Source organism: Narcine bancroftii, chromosome 12, assembly GCF_036971445.1.
Source record: "Narcine bancroftii isolate sNarBan1 chromosome 12, sNarBan1.hap1, whole genome shotgun sequence".
Lineage (NCBI taxonomy): Eukaryota > Metazoa > Chordata > Chondrichthyes > Torpediniformes > Narcinidae > Narcine > Narcine bancroftii.
Genome location: NC_091480.1, coordinates 80,163,032 through 80,175,469, shown reverse-complemented (window position 1 = coordinate 80,175,469; position 12,438 = coordinate 80,163,032). Strand labels below are relative to the sequence as shown.

Below are 12,438 nucleotides of genomic sequence, written 5' to 3'. Positions count from 1 at the left end.
TGGACCATGGATGTGAGCAAGTGTGAGTGTTTGTGTGACTGTGGAATTGTATAAGATTCAAGTGTGTATATGTTGGATGTGTGTGGGTGTATGTGTGTTGGGGGTGTATGTGTGGGTGTTGAGGGTATGTGTGTTGGGTGTGCTTGTGAATGTTTGTTGGGTGTGTGTGTGTGTTGGGGGAGTGTTCATGAGCACACACGTACATATTCATGAGTGTGTGTCCGTCTCTGGGAGAGGCGTACAGCCTGTATCCATTTATGCAATAATCTGTGTCTCTGATTCAGGATCAGAGGCCATGTATGGATGAGAGGCAGGATCTGGACATTCCTTTCCACATCCAGGACTGAACACCAGCTCGACACATTTAACAGCAACCATTGAGCCTTGGAATCATACAAGCATCACCAAACATCCACCTCACCTTTCTCGCAGCTCACATGGGGTCACCTCCCCCAACGGATCTGCAGTGTGAGAGAGGCCTGCCTCAAAGAAAAAGTGTATATCATGGCTATTGTGATTTATGGTGTGAAAAAAAAAAAAAAAAAAAAAGAGAGAGAGAGAGGCCTGCCTCTCACATTTGAACGTTCAAAGATGTTTTCCAAAAAATTATTATTCTTTTAGAAAATTAATAATCTCTGGTCCAATGTGCACACAGCAATCTCCCACAAAGAGCAACATAACGGAAAGGATCTCCGCTCAGGGAGACACCAAGGTTGTCAGCAGATCACAGTGAGTAGGGTCAGTTGGTGTCACAACAACAGCCTTGTACTCAACGTTAGCAAATCTAAGGAATTGATTGTGGACTTAGGAAGGGGAAACCGGGAGAACACAAAACGGTCCTCACTGAGGAGACAGCAGTGGAAAGAGTTCCTGAATCTCTGAAGATCTATCCTGGAGTCTCCATGTCAATGCAATCATGAAGAAGACCTGCCATGAGCTAGACCGTGAGGTGTTTTGAGGAGATTTGGTGTGTCACCAAAGACTCTTGCAAGTTTCTACAGGTGTACCATGGAGAACATTCTGACTGGTTGCAATGCACAGGACAGGAAAAGGCTACAGAGAGTTATGAACTCGGCCAGCACCATCATGGTCACCAGTCTTCACTCCATTTCCAAGTGAAGGTGCCTCTATTCTTAAGAACCCCAACCATCCAGGCCATGCCCTTTTCTTACTGCTACCATCAGGAATAAGGTACAGGAGACTGAAAAAACACACACACACACACACACACACAGAGGCACAAAAACAACTTCTTCCCCTCTGCCATCAGATTTCTAAATGGACAATGAACCACAGACACTGCCTCACTTTCTCTTCCTTTGCACTAATTTGTTTATTTTTAAAACATGTAACGTATAGAAACCTTACACCTGCAATGCCACAAAACAACTAATTTTTTCACACTTGTTCATGACAATAAATTCTGATTCTGAGAGGTCACAGGTCAGGATGCTGAGGCCAGTGATTTTCAGACAGATGCTGGCCTGATGGTCAGCTGTGGCCCAGCGAGCTTCACCAGGCCATGCCTGACCACAGCTCAGGCCAGGCAGGTACTGTCCGAGGGGATAAGATGTGATGAGGTCTGGAGTCCGTCCCCCAGGCAGTCGTCAGGTGACAGAGTGAGGAATGCGGTCAGTGTCCTGTTCAATGTTTAACCCTTAACCTTGGGACTGTAAACAGCTGCCCTTTTATTTTGCAGAAGCCATTGTGGAATCTTGCTGTGCATGAATTAGCTGCCAGTCATCATACAAGTAGGCCCTTTGGCCCATTAATATTGACCTGCACTAACCCCACCTTATTCTTCCCTCATTCTCATTTTACCCCTCACCCACACACACTGGAGACACCTTACTGTGGCCAAATAACTGACTGTGCCACCCAGCGTTAGAATGAGGGAGGGAACTGTAGGGCTTGGAAGACACCAGGTTGATCTCAGTTGAGGCACCAACTTTACACATGGCACCAACGTACCTTTGTACCTTGGTTACAACCATGAGCACAAATGAGATGACAGGGTTAGTGCAGGGGCAGCATGGTTAGCGCAACACTGTTACAATGCCAGCGATGGAGACTCGGGTTCAAATCCCACACCGCCTGTAAAAAGTTTGTACGTTCTTCCCGTGTCTGTGTGAGTTTTCCCTGGGGGCTCCAGTTTCCTACCACCTTTCAGAAAAATGTACCAGGTGTTATAGGTCAGTTGGGCATAATTAAGCGGCGCAGGCTCGTGAGCCGAAAGGGTCTGTTACCATGCTTTATGTCTAGGGAAGCAGTGTCTGAGATGGCTAAGTGTCTCTGTAACGTGGGCACATTCTACACATATTTCAGAAGGTAATCACACTTATTCTGCTCCTTGCCACGTCTACGCAAACACCTCCTAAACCCACGGTTCCCTTCCAAGGTGCACACCCTTCTGACTGGAAATCCACCCCGAACAGCACCCTCACACATGGAACATCAGCAGCAAAGCCCCTTTTCCACTGGCACATTGTCCCAGGAATTAACGAGGAATTAACTGGGACAAGGTCCAGTGGAAAAAGGAAAACAATCAGCACGCTGATGGCAAATGACACCATTTCACGCTGGGGATTGGTGGGCTCTACCCCTACTCATATCCCAGGTGTCAGCTGACGCCGACATGCCGATTAAACCAATGGAAAAAGGAGAAATTCACCCGTTTCCAGTTGAAGGTGGACTCTCCGATCCCCGGGGATGAGTTGTGTTCGGTGGAAAAGCAGTCAGTGTCCTGGTTAAAGGTGGCCGAGTGAAAACAGCACAGATGGCTTCCTATCCCGGGACACTGCATGGCCAATTAATTGGGATGCCAGTGGAAAAAGGGCTCCAGACAGTTCCCCCAACTTCCCAAGGGCATCAAGAGACCCAGAATGAAGCCAGGCCGTGTCCCGAGAAATTCATAAAATAGATTTGACCGCTGTTGTTTAAATATCAAAGAACACCATAAATTTTGTGACACATGTTCCTGACAATAAACCTGATTCTGAAATTCAGTGAAGACTTTGGTTAATTAGCTTTAACAAATCACACATGCCAAGAAAAGGTCAGCCACTTGTGTTCTACTTCTTCTTTCAGTTTCCTCATTTAAGGTTGTAGTGTCCTGATAATTTTACAGTCTCTGTTCATCTTTCCACTTGACCCGTTCAGAGTCATTTGAATTTTCTGTGCGAGCTGTCAGATCTGATCTCTTGCCCAAGCTTTTGCAGTTATAAAGACCAGATGGGTGTATTTTTTTATTAGATTCTATTTTCTATTTCGTGGCACTGATTGGCACAGAACACAGTTTGTGCCTGTGGTTACATCCCCTGACAGAGAGAGATTCATTTAGCAATTAATCGGCATCAGATTGAAACTTTCCTATCAAGATGGAACTATGATCCAGTTGGATGAACAGCGTTCGAATGCATTCCTCAATTGTACGAGTCCACAGGAGAGATGGACGCACTAAATGGCTGGGAGCGAGGATTGAGGAGAGCATGCGAGGGAGAGCAAGGCAGAGAGAGAGGCAAAGCAAATGTTTACGGTGAGAGATAAAACAGTGAGAGACTGAGTGGGATGGAGAGAGAGAAGATTGTGTGAGGGGAACAGCTGACCTGGAGATGGAGCAGAGTGGGACTAAGATACAGAGAGTGAGCAAGCTTGAGTCACTTATTTGAGCCCAGCCTAATTTTATGCTTCCATAAGATTCTCCTCCCATCATTCTAAACTCCATTGAGTATAGTCCAAGATTAATTAATGTAGTTTTATAAACTAACCCAGTGATTCTTAACTTTTTACTTTCTACTCACATCTTTGGCTTGGCTTCGCGGACGAAGATTTATGGAGGGGGTAAAAAGTCCACGTCAGCTGCAGGCTCGTTTGTGGCTGACAAGTCCGATGCAGGACAGGCAGACACGATTGCAGCGGTTGCAAGGGAAAATTGGTTGGTTGGGGTTGGGTGTTGGGTTTTTCCTCCTTTGCCTTTTGTCGGTGAGGTGGGCTCTGCAGTCTTCTTCAAAGGAGGTTGCTGCCCGCCAAACTGTGAGGCGCCAAGATGCACGGTTTGAGGCGTTATCAGCCCACTGGCGGTGGTCAATGTGGCAGGCACCAAGAGATTTCTTTAGGCAGTCCTTGTACCTTTTCTTTGGTGCACCTCTGTCACGGTGGCCAGTGGAGAGCTCGCCATATAACACGATCATTGGGAAGGCGATGGTCCTCCATTCTGGAGACGTGACCCATCCAGCGCAGCTGTTCGGCTCCGAATCATGGGTCCTCTACCGGCACCACCTACGGCTCCTAGAACGCTTCCACCAGCGTTGTTTCCGCTCCATCCTCAACATCCATTGGAGCGCTTACACTCCTAACGTCGAAGTACTCGAGATGGCAGAGGTCTACTCACATACCACCTTAATTAATCCCTTACTAGATACTCTGTGGTAAGGGATTAGTTAAGGTGGTAAATGAGTGAAAAGAAGAAGGTTGAAAAACTCTCCTTTGTTTCTAGAATCATCTTGGTGAATTACTTCTGCACTGCCTCCAAGGCCAGTATATCCTCTCTCAGTAGGGAGACACGTCCCCTGTACAGTTGCAGCAGAACCTCCCAGCTCTTTAATTCAATCCTTCCAGCAACAAAACCAACACAGTTAATTACCCTTCTTGATTATCTGCTGTACCTGCACAGCACGGTAGCAACCCCTTCCGGCACATAAGCCCGCTGCACCCAAATACACCCACGTGGCCAATTAACCGACTAACCTGTACGTCTTTGGAACGTGGGAGGAAACCAGAGCACCTGGGGAAATCCCATGCAGTGCAAACTCCTTAGACAGGACTGGATTTGAACCTGGGTCACTGGCACTGTAATAGCGTTGTGGTAGCCGCTATGCTAACTGTACCGCCCATCTTGTTGCTGGTCAGTGGAGACTACCTGCCTAAAGCTCTGTGACCTGAGACCCTGCTGTGCATTGAGATGTTTGGAAGGCCATGACATAGCCTGACAGAAACAGGGGCACATTATCCCTCCAGGAGTCCACTGGCCACTCTCCACACAGCGCCTGAAATCTCGCTGTGTTTAGCAACACATGTAGCTCCTGTGTAACATTCAGTACGGAACCTCTGCTCTCTTCAATGCTCTGGGACTTGGCTAATGAAGTTTTCCTTCAAGGTCTTTCTTTCTGTCACAGCTGCGTGTGGAAACAAAGTTCAAATGAAGTGCGAACATAATTCTGTGCTTTAATGAGCCAAAGTCTTTGACAGCCTGCCATTAGAGATGGCCGGTCCCTTTCTCCTCACCACACTAAATGTAGTGTAAGGGGTGATGGGGAGGAGCTTCTTGATCTCCCCACATGCCCCCCTTTCTCTAGATGGAGAACCAACACGGGGGGAGGGAGAGGTGTTTGGAGAACAGAACGGGAGGTTGGGGGAGGTGGGGGAGAAAGGCTAGGCGGGTTTGCCAGGCATTTCAGCGTGCGTATAAATCGTCGGGAATCCGTCCTGACTCGATGGTGCTCCTCTTGAATAGAACAGATTGCACCGTGTTCACAACACTAATGGGGCTGGACGTGAGCAGCAGAGAGATCACTGGGACTCAATGCATTAAGAGTAACACACACTGCATCTTGTGACTGCTTCAACCTAATCCACACTAAAGTATAATCAATAGGCCCAGGAAATTTGGCCCCTGAAGCTTTTTACAGGATATCTAAACTGGGCCACTGAGTGTACTCAAATTCCAAATTCTTGGAATTACAAAAAAAAAGCAGTGGTTTTCTGTGTCTAAATTTGTCTCCTTTCAAAAACAGCCGATATGTTTCATCAAATCAGAGACATTGCAACACAAACATCAGCCAATCAGCTCTTTCCAAGACCACATGATGCTGGCTTCCTGATTGGACCAATCCCATTGCCTCATCCTTTGCACTTTGTTTTTCAGATATTAATCGTCCCATTGAAATGGTTGATAAAAATGTTCATTTGTATAGCACCTCTAATCATGCAGGGTGTTCCCAACAGCTCCCTGGGAATGTGTGGTCAGGGTCCATTTGCCCTCAGGTGCATGAGAAATAGAGGACAGGTGACCAAGTGCTTGGTTTAAAAGATGTTTTTAATCCTTACATGGGATTATCAAGTTGCCTATGTGCCTTAGTACCTCTCTTTTCCCTTTCTGGGGATGAATGTGTCCATAGATTGAGTAACCTGGGTCTACAGTCATTGGAGAATCAGGGAGAATCTTATAGAAACATAAAATTATGAAAAGGAATAGATAAGGTAGAAGCAGGGAGGTTGTTTCCACTGGTGGTGGAGATGAGAACTAGAGGATATTGCCTCAAGATTCAAGGGAGTAGATTTAAGACAAAGATTGCATCTGACTGGTTGCATCACTGTCTGGTACGGAGGTGCCAATGCACAGGACAGGAAAAGGCTACAGAGGGTTGTGAACTCAGCCAGCGCCATCAAGGGCATCAGTCTTCACTCCATTACAGACATCTACAAGAGGCGGTGCCTTAAGAAAAGCAGCTTCTATCATCAAGAACCCTCACTACCCAGGCCATGTCCTCTTCTCACTGTGACCATCAGGAAGGAGGGCATCAGTTTTCTGAATGGACAATGAATTACAGACACTACCACATTTTTCCTCTTCTTTTGCAACAATTTATTAAAAATGTGATTTATGGCCATTTTTGCACCTGTGACGCTGCCGCAGAACCAACAAATTTCACGAGACATGTTCATGAAAATAAATTCTGATTCTGAAGGATCTGTGGAATTCTCTGCCCAAGGAAGCAGCAGGAGGCTGCCTCATTAAATGCATTTAAGACACAGCTAGATTTGGAACTGAAACACAGAAGTCTGCAGACGCTGTGGTTGTAGTAAAAACGCACAGTAAATGCTGGAGGAACTTGACTAGTTTTGCAGTGTCCTAAAGAGGTAAAGATATATTACTATCATTTTGGCCCTGAGCCCTAAGGAATAAGCAAAAAGCAGGCAGGCATCTGAATAAAGACTGGGGAGAGAAATGGGGGAGAATGAGAGGGGGAGGAGACCAGACCAACAAACAAAAGGTGTTAATTGGATAAGAGGAAAGGTGAGAATTAATTTTGGTTCTGTGAAAGGACAAAAGGGGGAAGAGAGAGAGAGAGAGAGAGAAAACGAGAGGAGACAGGGAGATGAAGATGGTGGGGGGGGGGGGGGGTGGGAGGGTTTAATAGAACTTGAAAAGTTGATGTTAATGCCATCCGGTTAGAGGATGCCCAGACAGAAGATGAGGTGTTGTTCCTCCAATTTGTGGGTGGTCTCAGTCTGGCAATATGTGAGACCATAGACGGACACATCAGCCAGGGAATAGGATGGGGGAATTGAAATGGGTGGCCACTGAGAGTCCAAGCTTTTGTGGCAGACAGATTTTTAGGAATGGGGAATGAAGGGCAAGTGGAGCGGAGCCCATGGCCAGATCAGCCATGATCATGTTGAATGATGGAGCAAGCTCAATGGGCCAGACTCCTGCTCCTATTTCTTATGTTTTTATTATATTCATGTGGGTGTGATTAGGTATCAGTGAACCCAGGGGTAAGGTAACAAGGATGGAGGGTGCAGAGCCCATGTAATGGTCTGTGGAGTTAATTCTGGCCTCCAGTGTTTTCTGAGCTAGCTGGTAGGAGATGTAGGAACAGGGGCAGCACATTCCCCTCCTGGAACAAGTCTGTCTCCAGGAGAGAAGTCAAGGGGGACATCTCTGCAAAGACATAATGATGGATTTTTACTGACAAGGCAAACATTGATTCTCCATCCCTGTTTGCCCTCTTGAGGGTGTTAGCGGGCTGCATGAACAACCCTTGTGACGATAATGGAGACTCAGGGTCCTGTGCTTGTGGATTGACCAGATATTTTTCACTTCCCTGTTTGATTCAGTGCCTTTGTATGGGATTCTTCCACCATTTCTGACCATTGGTGATTAAAATACTGGAAAAAGGACAAGAGTACTGACTGGGAGCCAAGCACCAGCCAATCAGGCAACAGGGAATGTGTCTAACATCTCACACTGTCACAATGATAAGTTTTGGGATTGAAGCCAGAGCACTGGGAAGGGCAGTTAATCATTTAACCCAGCTAGAAAGGGCAAGCATCCCCCTGGACCCCCATCACCACCCATATCTGCACCCTGCTGAGCTGAGCTGAGCTTAAATGAGCTGAGCTGTGCTGAGCCGAGGTGAAAGGAGCCAAGTTGAGGTGAGCTGAGCCAAGCTGAGACCTGGTGAGGGAATGTAGAATTATTTCTATTGCCACAGGCAGGCAGGCGCGCACACGCACCACGCACGCACACACACACACACACACACACACACACACACACACACACACACACACACACACACACACACACACACACACACACACACACACACACACACAGAGTTACTGTTTCTGATACACCCACTTCTCCAGCAGAATCCACAGAATAATCTCCTTTGTTTCATATCTCTGCTTAGTTTCCAGAGAAGAGTCAATGATCGGCCCATGGCCAGCACGCTTCAGCGCGGCTGAGGTGATACATTGTCGATGTCAGGCTCCTTGTATGGGTTAGAAACACAAGTAGTTACTCAAACTCGCCAATCACAGTGGTGCATCTCTTTCTCCGTCCTTCTGTCACTGGCTAATGGACCAATCAATTCAGGCCATTGTGCAACACAGGTGACCTGAAGTTGAACTGGTGAATAATTGTTCAAAAAGGCAAAATCAGCTCCAGTTATCAAGAGATTATTCACAGCCTTTAGGGGTTTGGCTTTGAGGTTGAACCAGTACAAGGATAGAGAGAGAATGGATTTTCTCTCTGGGGCTGATGTTTAAATAGATAATTTAACACAAACTTCCATCCATACATCAATGCCTCATCGGCTGCCTGAACTAGTCCTCGGAGGTTATCTTTGTACAGTGCTAATTATATCTTAATGTACTGGTGGTGGTGATGCAGGGCGAAGCTGGACTCTTATCACTGGACTGAGGGCCAGGTGCCCAGTGACAGTTAACCTGACGGAGGCATGGGGCAAGTGTGTCCCCTAGAGAATGAGCCCTTTCCAATCTGGCCCTGGAAAGGTTCCTATCTGCTCCCGGGAAGATGGGGGTGAGTTGCCTCCATGATCAGACATAGCCTCTCCGGTGAAGGGGCTTCCACAGTGCTGTTGAGTGCTAGCATGTAGACCCAGTCATAATGTATTTCCAAATCAGAATGGCATGTAACTTGGGAGGGTGTGTGGAGCAGATGGATTAAGTGGGAATTATGTGCTGACAGGACTTTGGGAAGAGAGATTTGCATTTCTCTATCAACTCTGGATCTTGCAAATGCTTTAGTAATACTGGACAATGAAGATTTTGCTTCATGAACACTTTTGGGTGCATTGTGTGGATTTCTGGGCTGCTGGTCGTGAAAATCGCCTAAAAAATTTCCTATCACGTACCTTTTTTTTCAGATTCTATATAACCTATTTTTGTGATTTCCTGACATATTTTAAGGCTACTGCAAGCATTCACTTTCTGAATTCACACTTGGACTTCCCTTCTGATCTTGTTGCAGTCGGTGATTTGAGTACAGCAAAACAGCGGTGTCATGGTGGCCAAATTCTCCAATGCTGTGGGGTCAGGCCAGGTGATAATCCATCTAACATTTCTCCCACTTTCATATGCACACAAGTGAGTGGACAAGGCTCCGTTGAATGTCTAACTTGGAAGAGAGTAACCTTGTGTTCCAGGACAACACGACTGCTCGACACCATTGAAGCGACGGATGGGGGTGAATGCAGTGCAGAACATCACGCAAACCTACATCTCCCATCTCTACATCAGCCCAAGAAAGGCAGCCAAGATGCTGTAGGACCCATCACACCCCGGACACACTCTCCTCCCATCGGGCACAAGGCTGAAGAGAGTGAAAGCACACACCGACAGGCTTAAAGGTAATTCCTTCCCAACAGCCATCGGGCTCTTGAATGAACCCCACACCAGTTATCAAGATGATGATAACGTTCATCTGCCGCAAAATTCTTGTGTGGTGTTGGAGTAGTCCGAGATTAGTGTAACAACGGGAGGTCCAAGAGCCTGATAACTGTTGGAAGGAAATGGTTTTTCCTTGGTACATATTAATCTTATTTTTCCTTGTAACCATACGTTCTGTAAATTGTGTTCTTTACACAACTGTATGATAACCTGTTAGCCTGCTCACAGAAGAAGCCTTCTTATTGTACAAGTATTTTGTGAAAAAATAAACTTGAAACTTTCAACAGTGAGCCTGATTTCTTGTGGCTGATGTGGGATTCGAACCGGGAATCACCTGAGGCAGAAGTGCCTCCGACTGAGCGATGGTAGACAGGCTGAATAACGAGAGGAGCAGGGGTGAAGGTGTGGGCTGCCCGCATCGCAATCGATCTGATGATTTACACACTGCCTTACCTTGCTCAGGATGTGAACCATGTCTCCACGCTTAAATGACAGTTCATCTTCCTCCTGCCCAGTGCAATCCCAAAGTCCCAGGTAGTAGTCTTCAAAATTGATGCTGGTGTCCCCTACGTGGAATGGAGAGCAGAGACCCCATAACTACTCAAAGATTTATTCAGGCTATTTAATGCTCTTTTATTAATGAACCAGTAACACATCAGTGGCCTGTTATTGTGCAGCAGGTTGAGGGAAGTGCACTGGGCTGCAGTGGTGTGTGTTTTAATCAAAGTCACCCACTCCTGCATGCCCAGAACTGTGACTTTATCACCTTTCAAAAGGCTCTTGGGTCATCACGCACAGCAACTCAGCGACATTCGTGCCCACTGAATTCCCTGGGCTTGGAATTTTGGCAGGAGCTGCTTTAAGTGACGTAGACTTGCTAAGAAATGAGCTTGAGATGTAAAGTCTGAGTTACAGGGCAACAGGAGGAGCAGTGAAAATGCAGAACAACCAAAGGAGTTGCTCACACTAACCATCTGAGACTCTCATATTCATGAAACTATATTTATTCATTTATTTGTACCATAGTTGATACTGTGTAAAAGTTGACACCCTATTTTTGGCCCAAAAATCTGGTATTTTCCATATATCGGGTTTAAAAAGCGACTCCCCTTTTTTTGGCCCCAACTGCCTGCCCATCCGAACTCCCGACACCCCGACTGTTGTCTCTCGCCCAGGCCCCAGCTGCCCACACATCGGAACTCCCGACTGCAGACTTGCCACCTGGTCCCGGCCATCCGAGCTCACGATGCCCCAAAGGATGCAGGTACTTACCGCGGTCAAATGTAGTATGCATGTAGTAGTCGACCCCCTAAATTTTACCCTATAAATTGTTCCCACAAAACTCGACCATTACATGCATATTCACTGTATCTATGAATACTTGCGTGCAGATGTATTATTTGTCTTTATGTGTGCTATTTGGTTGTGTGTCTGCGTGTTTTGCACCGAGGACCAGAGAACACTGTTTCATTGGGTTGTACTTGTGCAATCAGTTGACAATAAACGTGATTTGTCTACGGAACCTGGGAAAGGTCACAACAGGAGCGGAGTGTCCAGATCCGGTTATCTCATTTTAGGGTGTGCAGGTCCCAGAGAAAGAAGACTAAAGATTTAGCAGATTGGCTCCAGGGACAGAGGGTGGGGTGTATGGGGGAGGATGGGGGTTTTTCTCCTTGGAGCAAAGGTTCAGAGAAGTTTTGAAATACGAGAACAAGATCATGAGGTATTGACATGGGGATTGGTGGGAAAACTGTTCCCATCCAGTGGAAAATTCAAAGGTTTGTGTTTATAATCTGAGGCTGAAAGAAAGCAGTGCAGGTGGAAGGGAAAACCTGCTCATGCAGAGAGTTGTCACTGGGAACTTGCAGCCTGTCGGTGTCACAAAGAGAATTAGATCAGCATTGTCTGCTGAACATATAGGAGACCATAGTTTTCAGATTTTTGGAAAGGGGGCTGCCTTCCAGGAGCTGGGATAGGCTGGATGGGCCAAATATCCTTCTCCAGTGCTGCAACAATCCAAGAAACCCACACAACTCCCACAGTACCTTGAAGAGGCAGAAGGCAATACTGACTGAAGCTGCTGTGAGCATCAAAGGCAATCTGCTGGGGCATTCACCTCCCCCCGTGTTGGTGCAGCCGACCCTCACTGCGAAGTGCTGCCCCTGCCCCTTCACCCACCGGATCCCTGGGAACTGAGGCCCCAAGCCCATCAAACATTCAGACACAAGGGCAAACTGTTCCAGTGCCCTGGGGCAGGGCGTTACAACAGGACTGTAACCTTCTCCCCTACACACACCTCACAATAACATCCCACATCTCAAACTTACCCTGGCCCTGACCCAGCACAGCCTACCCTCCTGAGCTGTTCCAGCAGTTTGCTTTTTGTTCCCTCGCTCCTCCCTCTGATGCCTCACCATAACACACCACCCACCTCACCCCCTCAATGCCCACACTGTCCCA

General features: G+C 47.0%; 1 protein-coding gene across 3 annotated transcripts in view; it reads right to left on the bottom strand.

Annotated features, from left to right (window-relative positions):
- Positions 1-12,438, bottom strand: part of skap1 (src kinase associated phosphoprotein 1) — a 316,700-nt gene that overhangs the window by 31,580 nt on the left and 272,682 nt on the right. For 2 of the 3 annotated variants that reach the window (XM_069906124.1, XM_069906122.1), the window contains one exon: positions 10,432-10,544. The exons of the other annotated variant lie outside the window; for it this stretch is intronic. In XM_069906124.1, the coding sequence (XP_069762225.1) occupies positions 10,432-10,544 (113 nt within the window). The remainder of the gene's footprint in view (positions 1-10,431; positions 10,545-12,438) is intronic. 3 annotated transcript variants of the gene reach the window in all.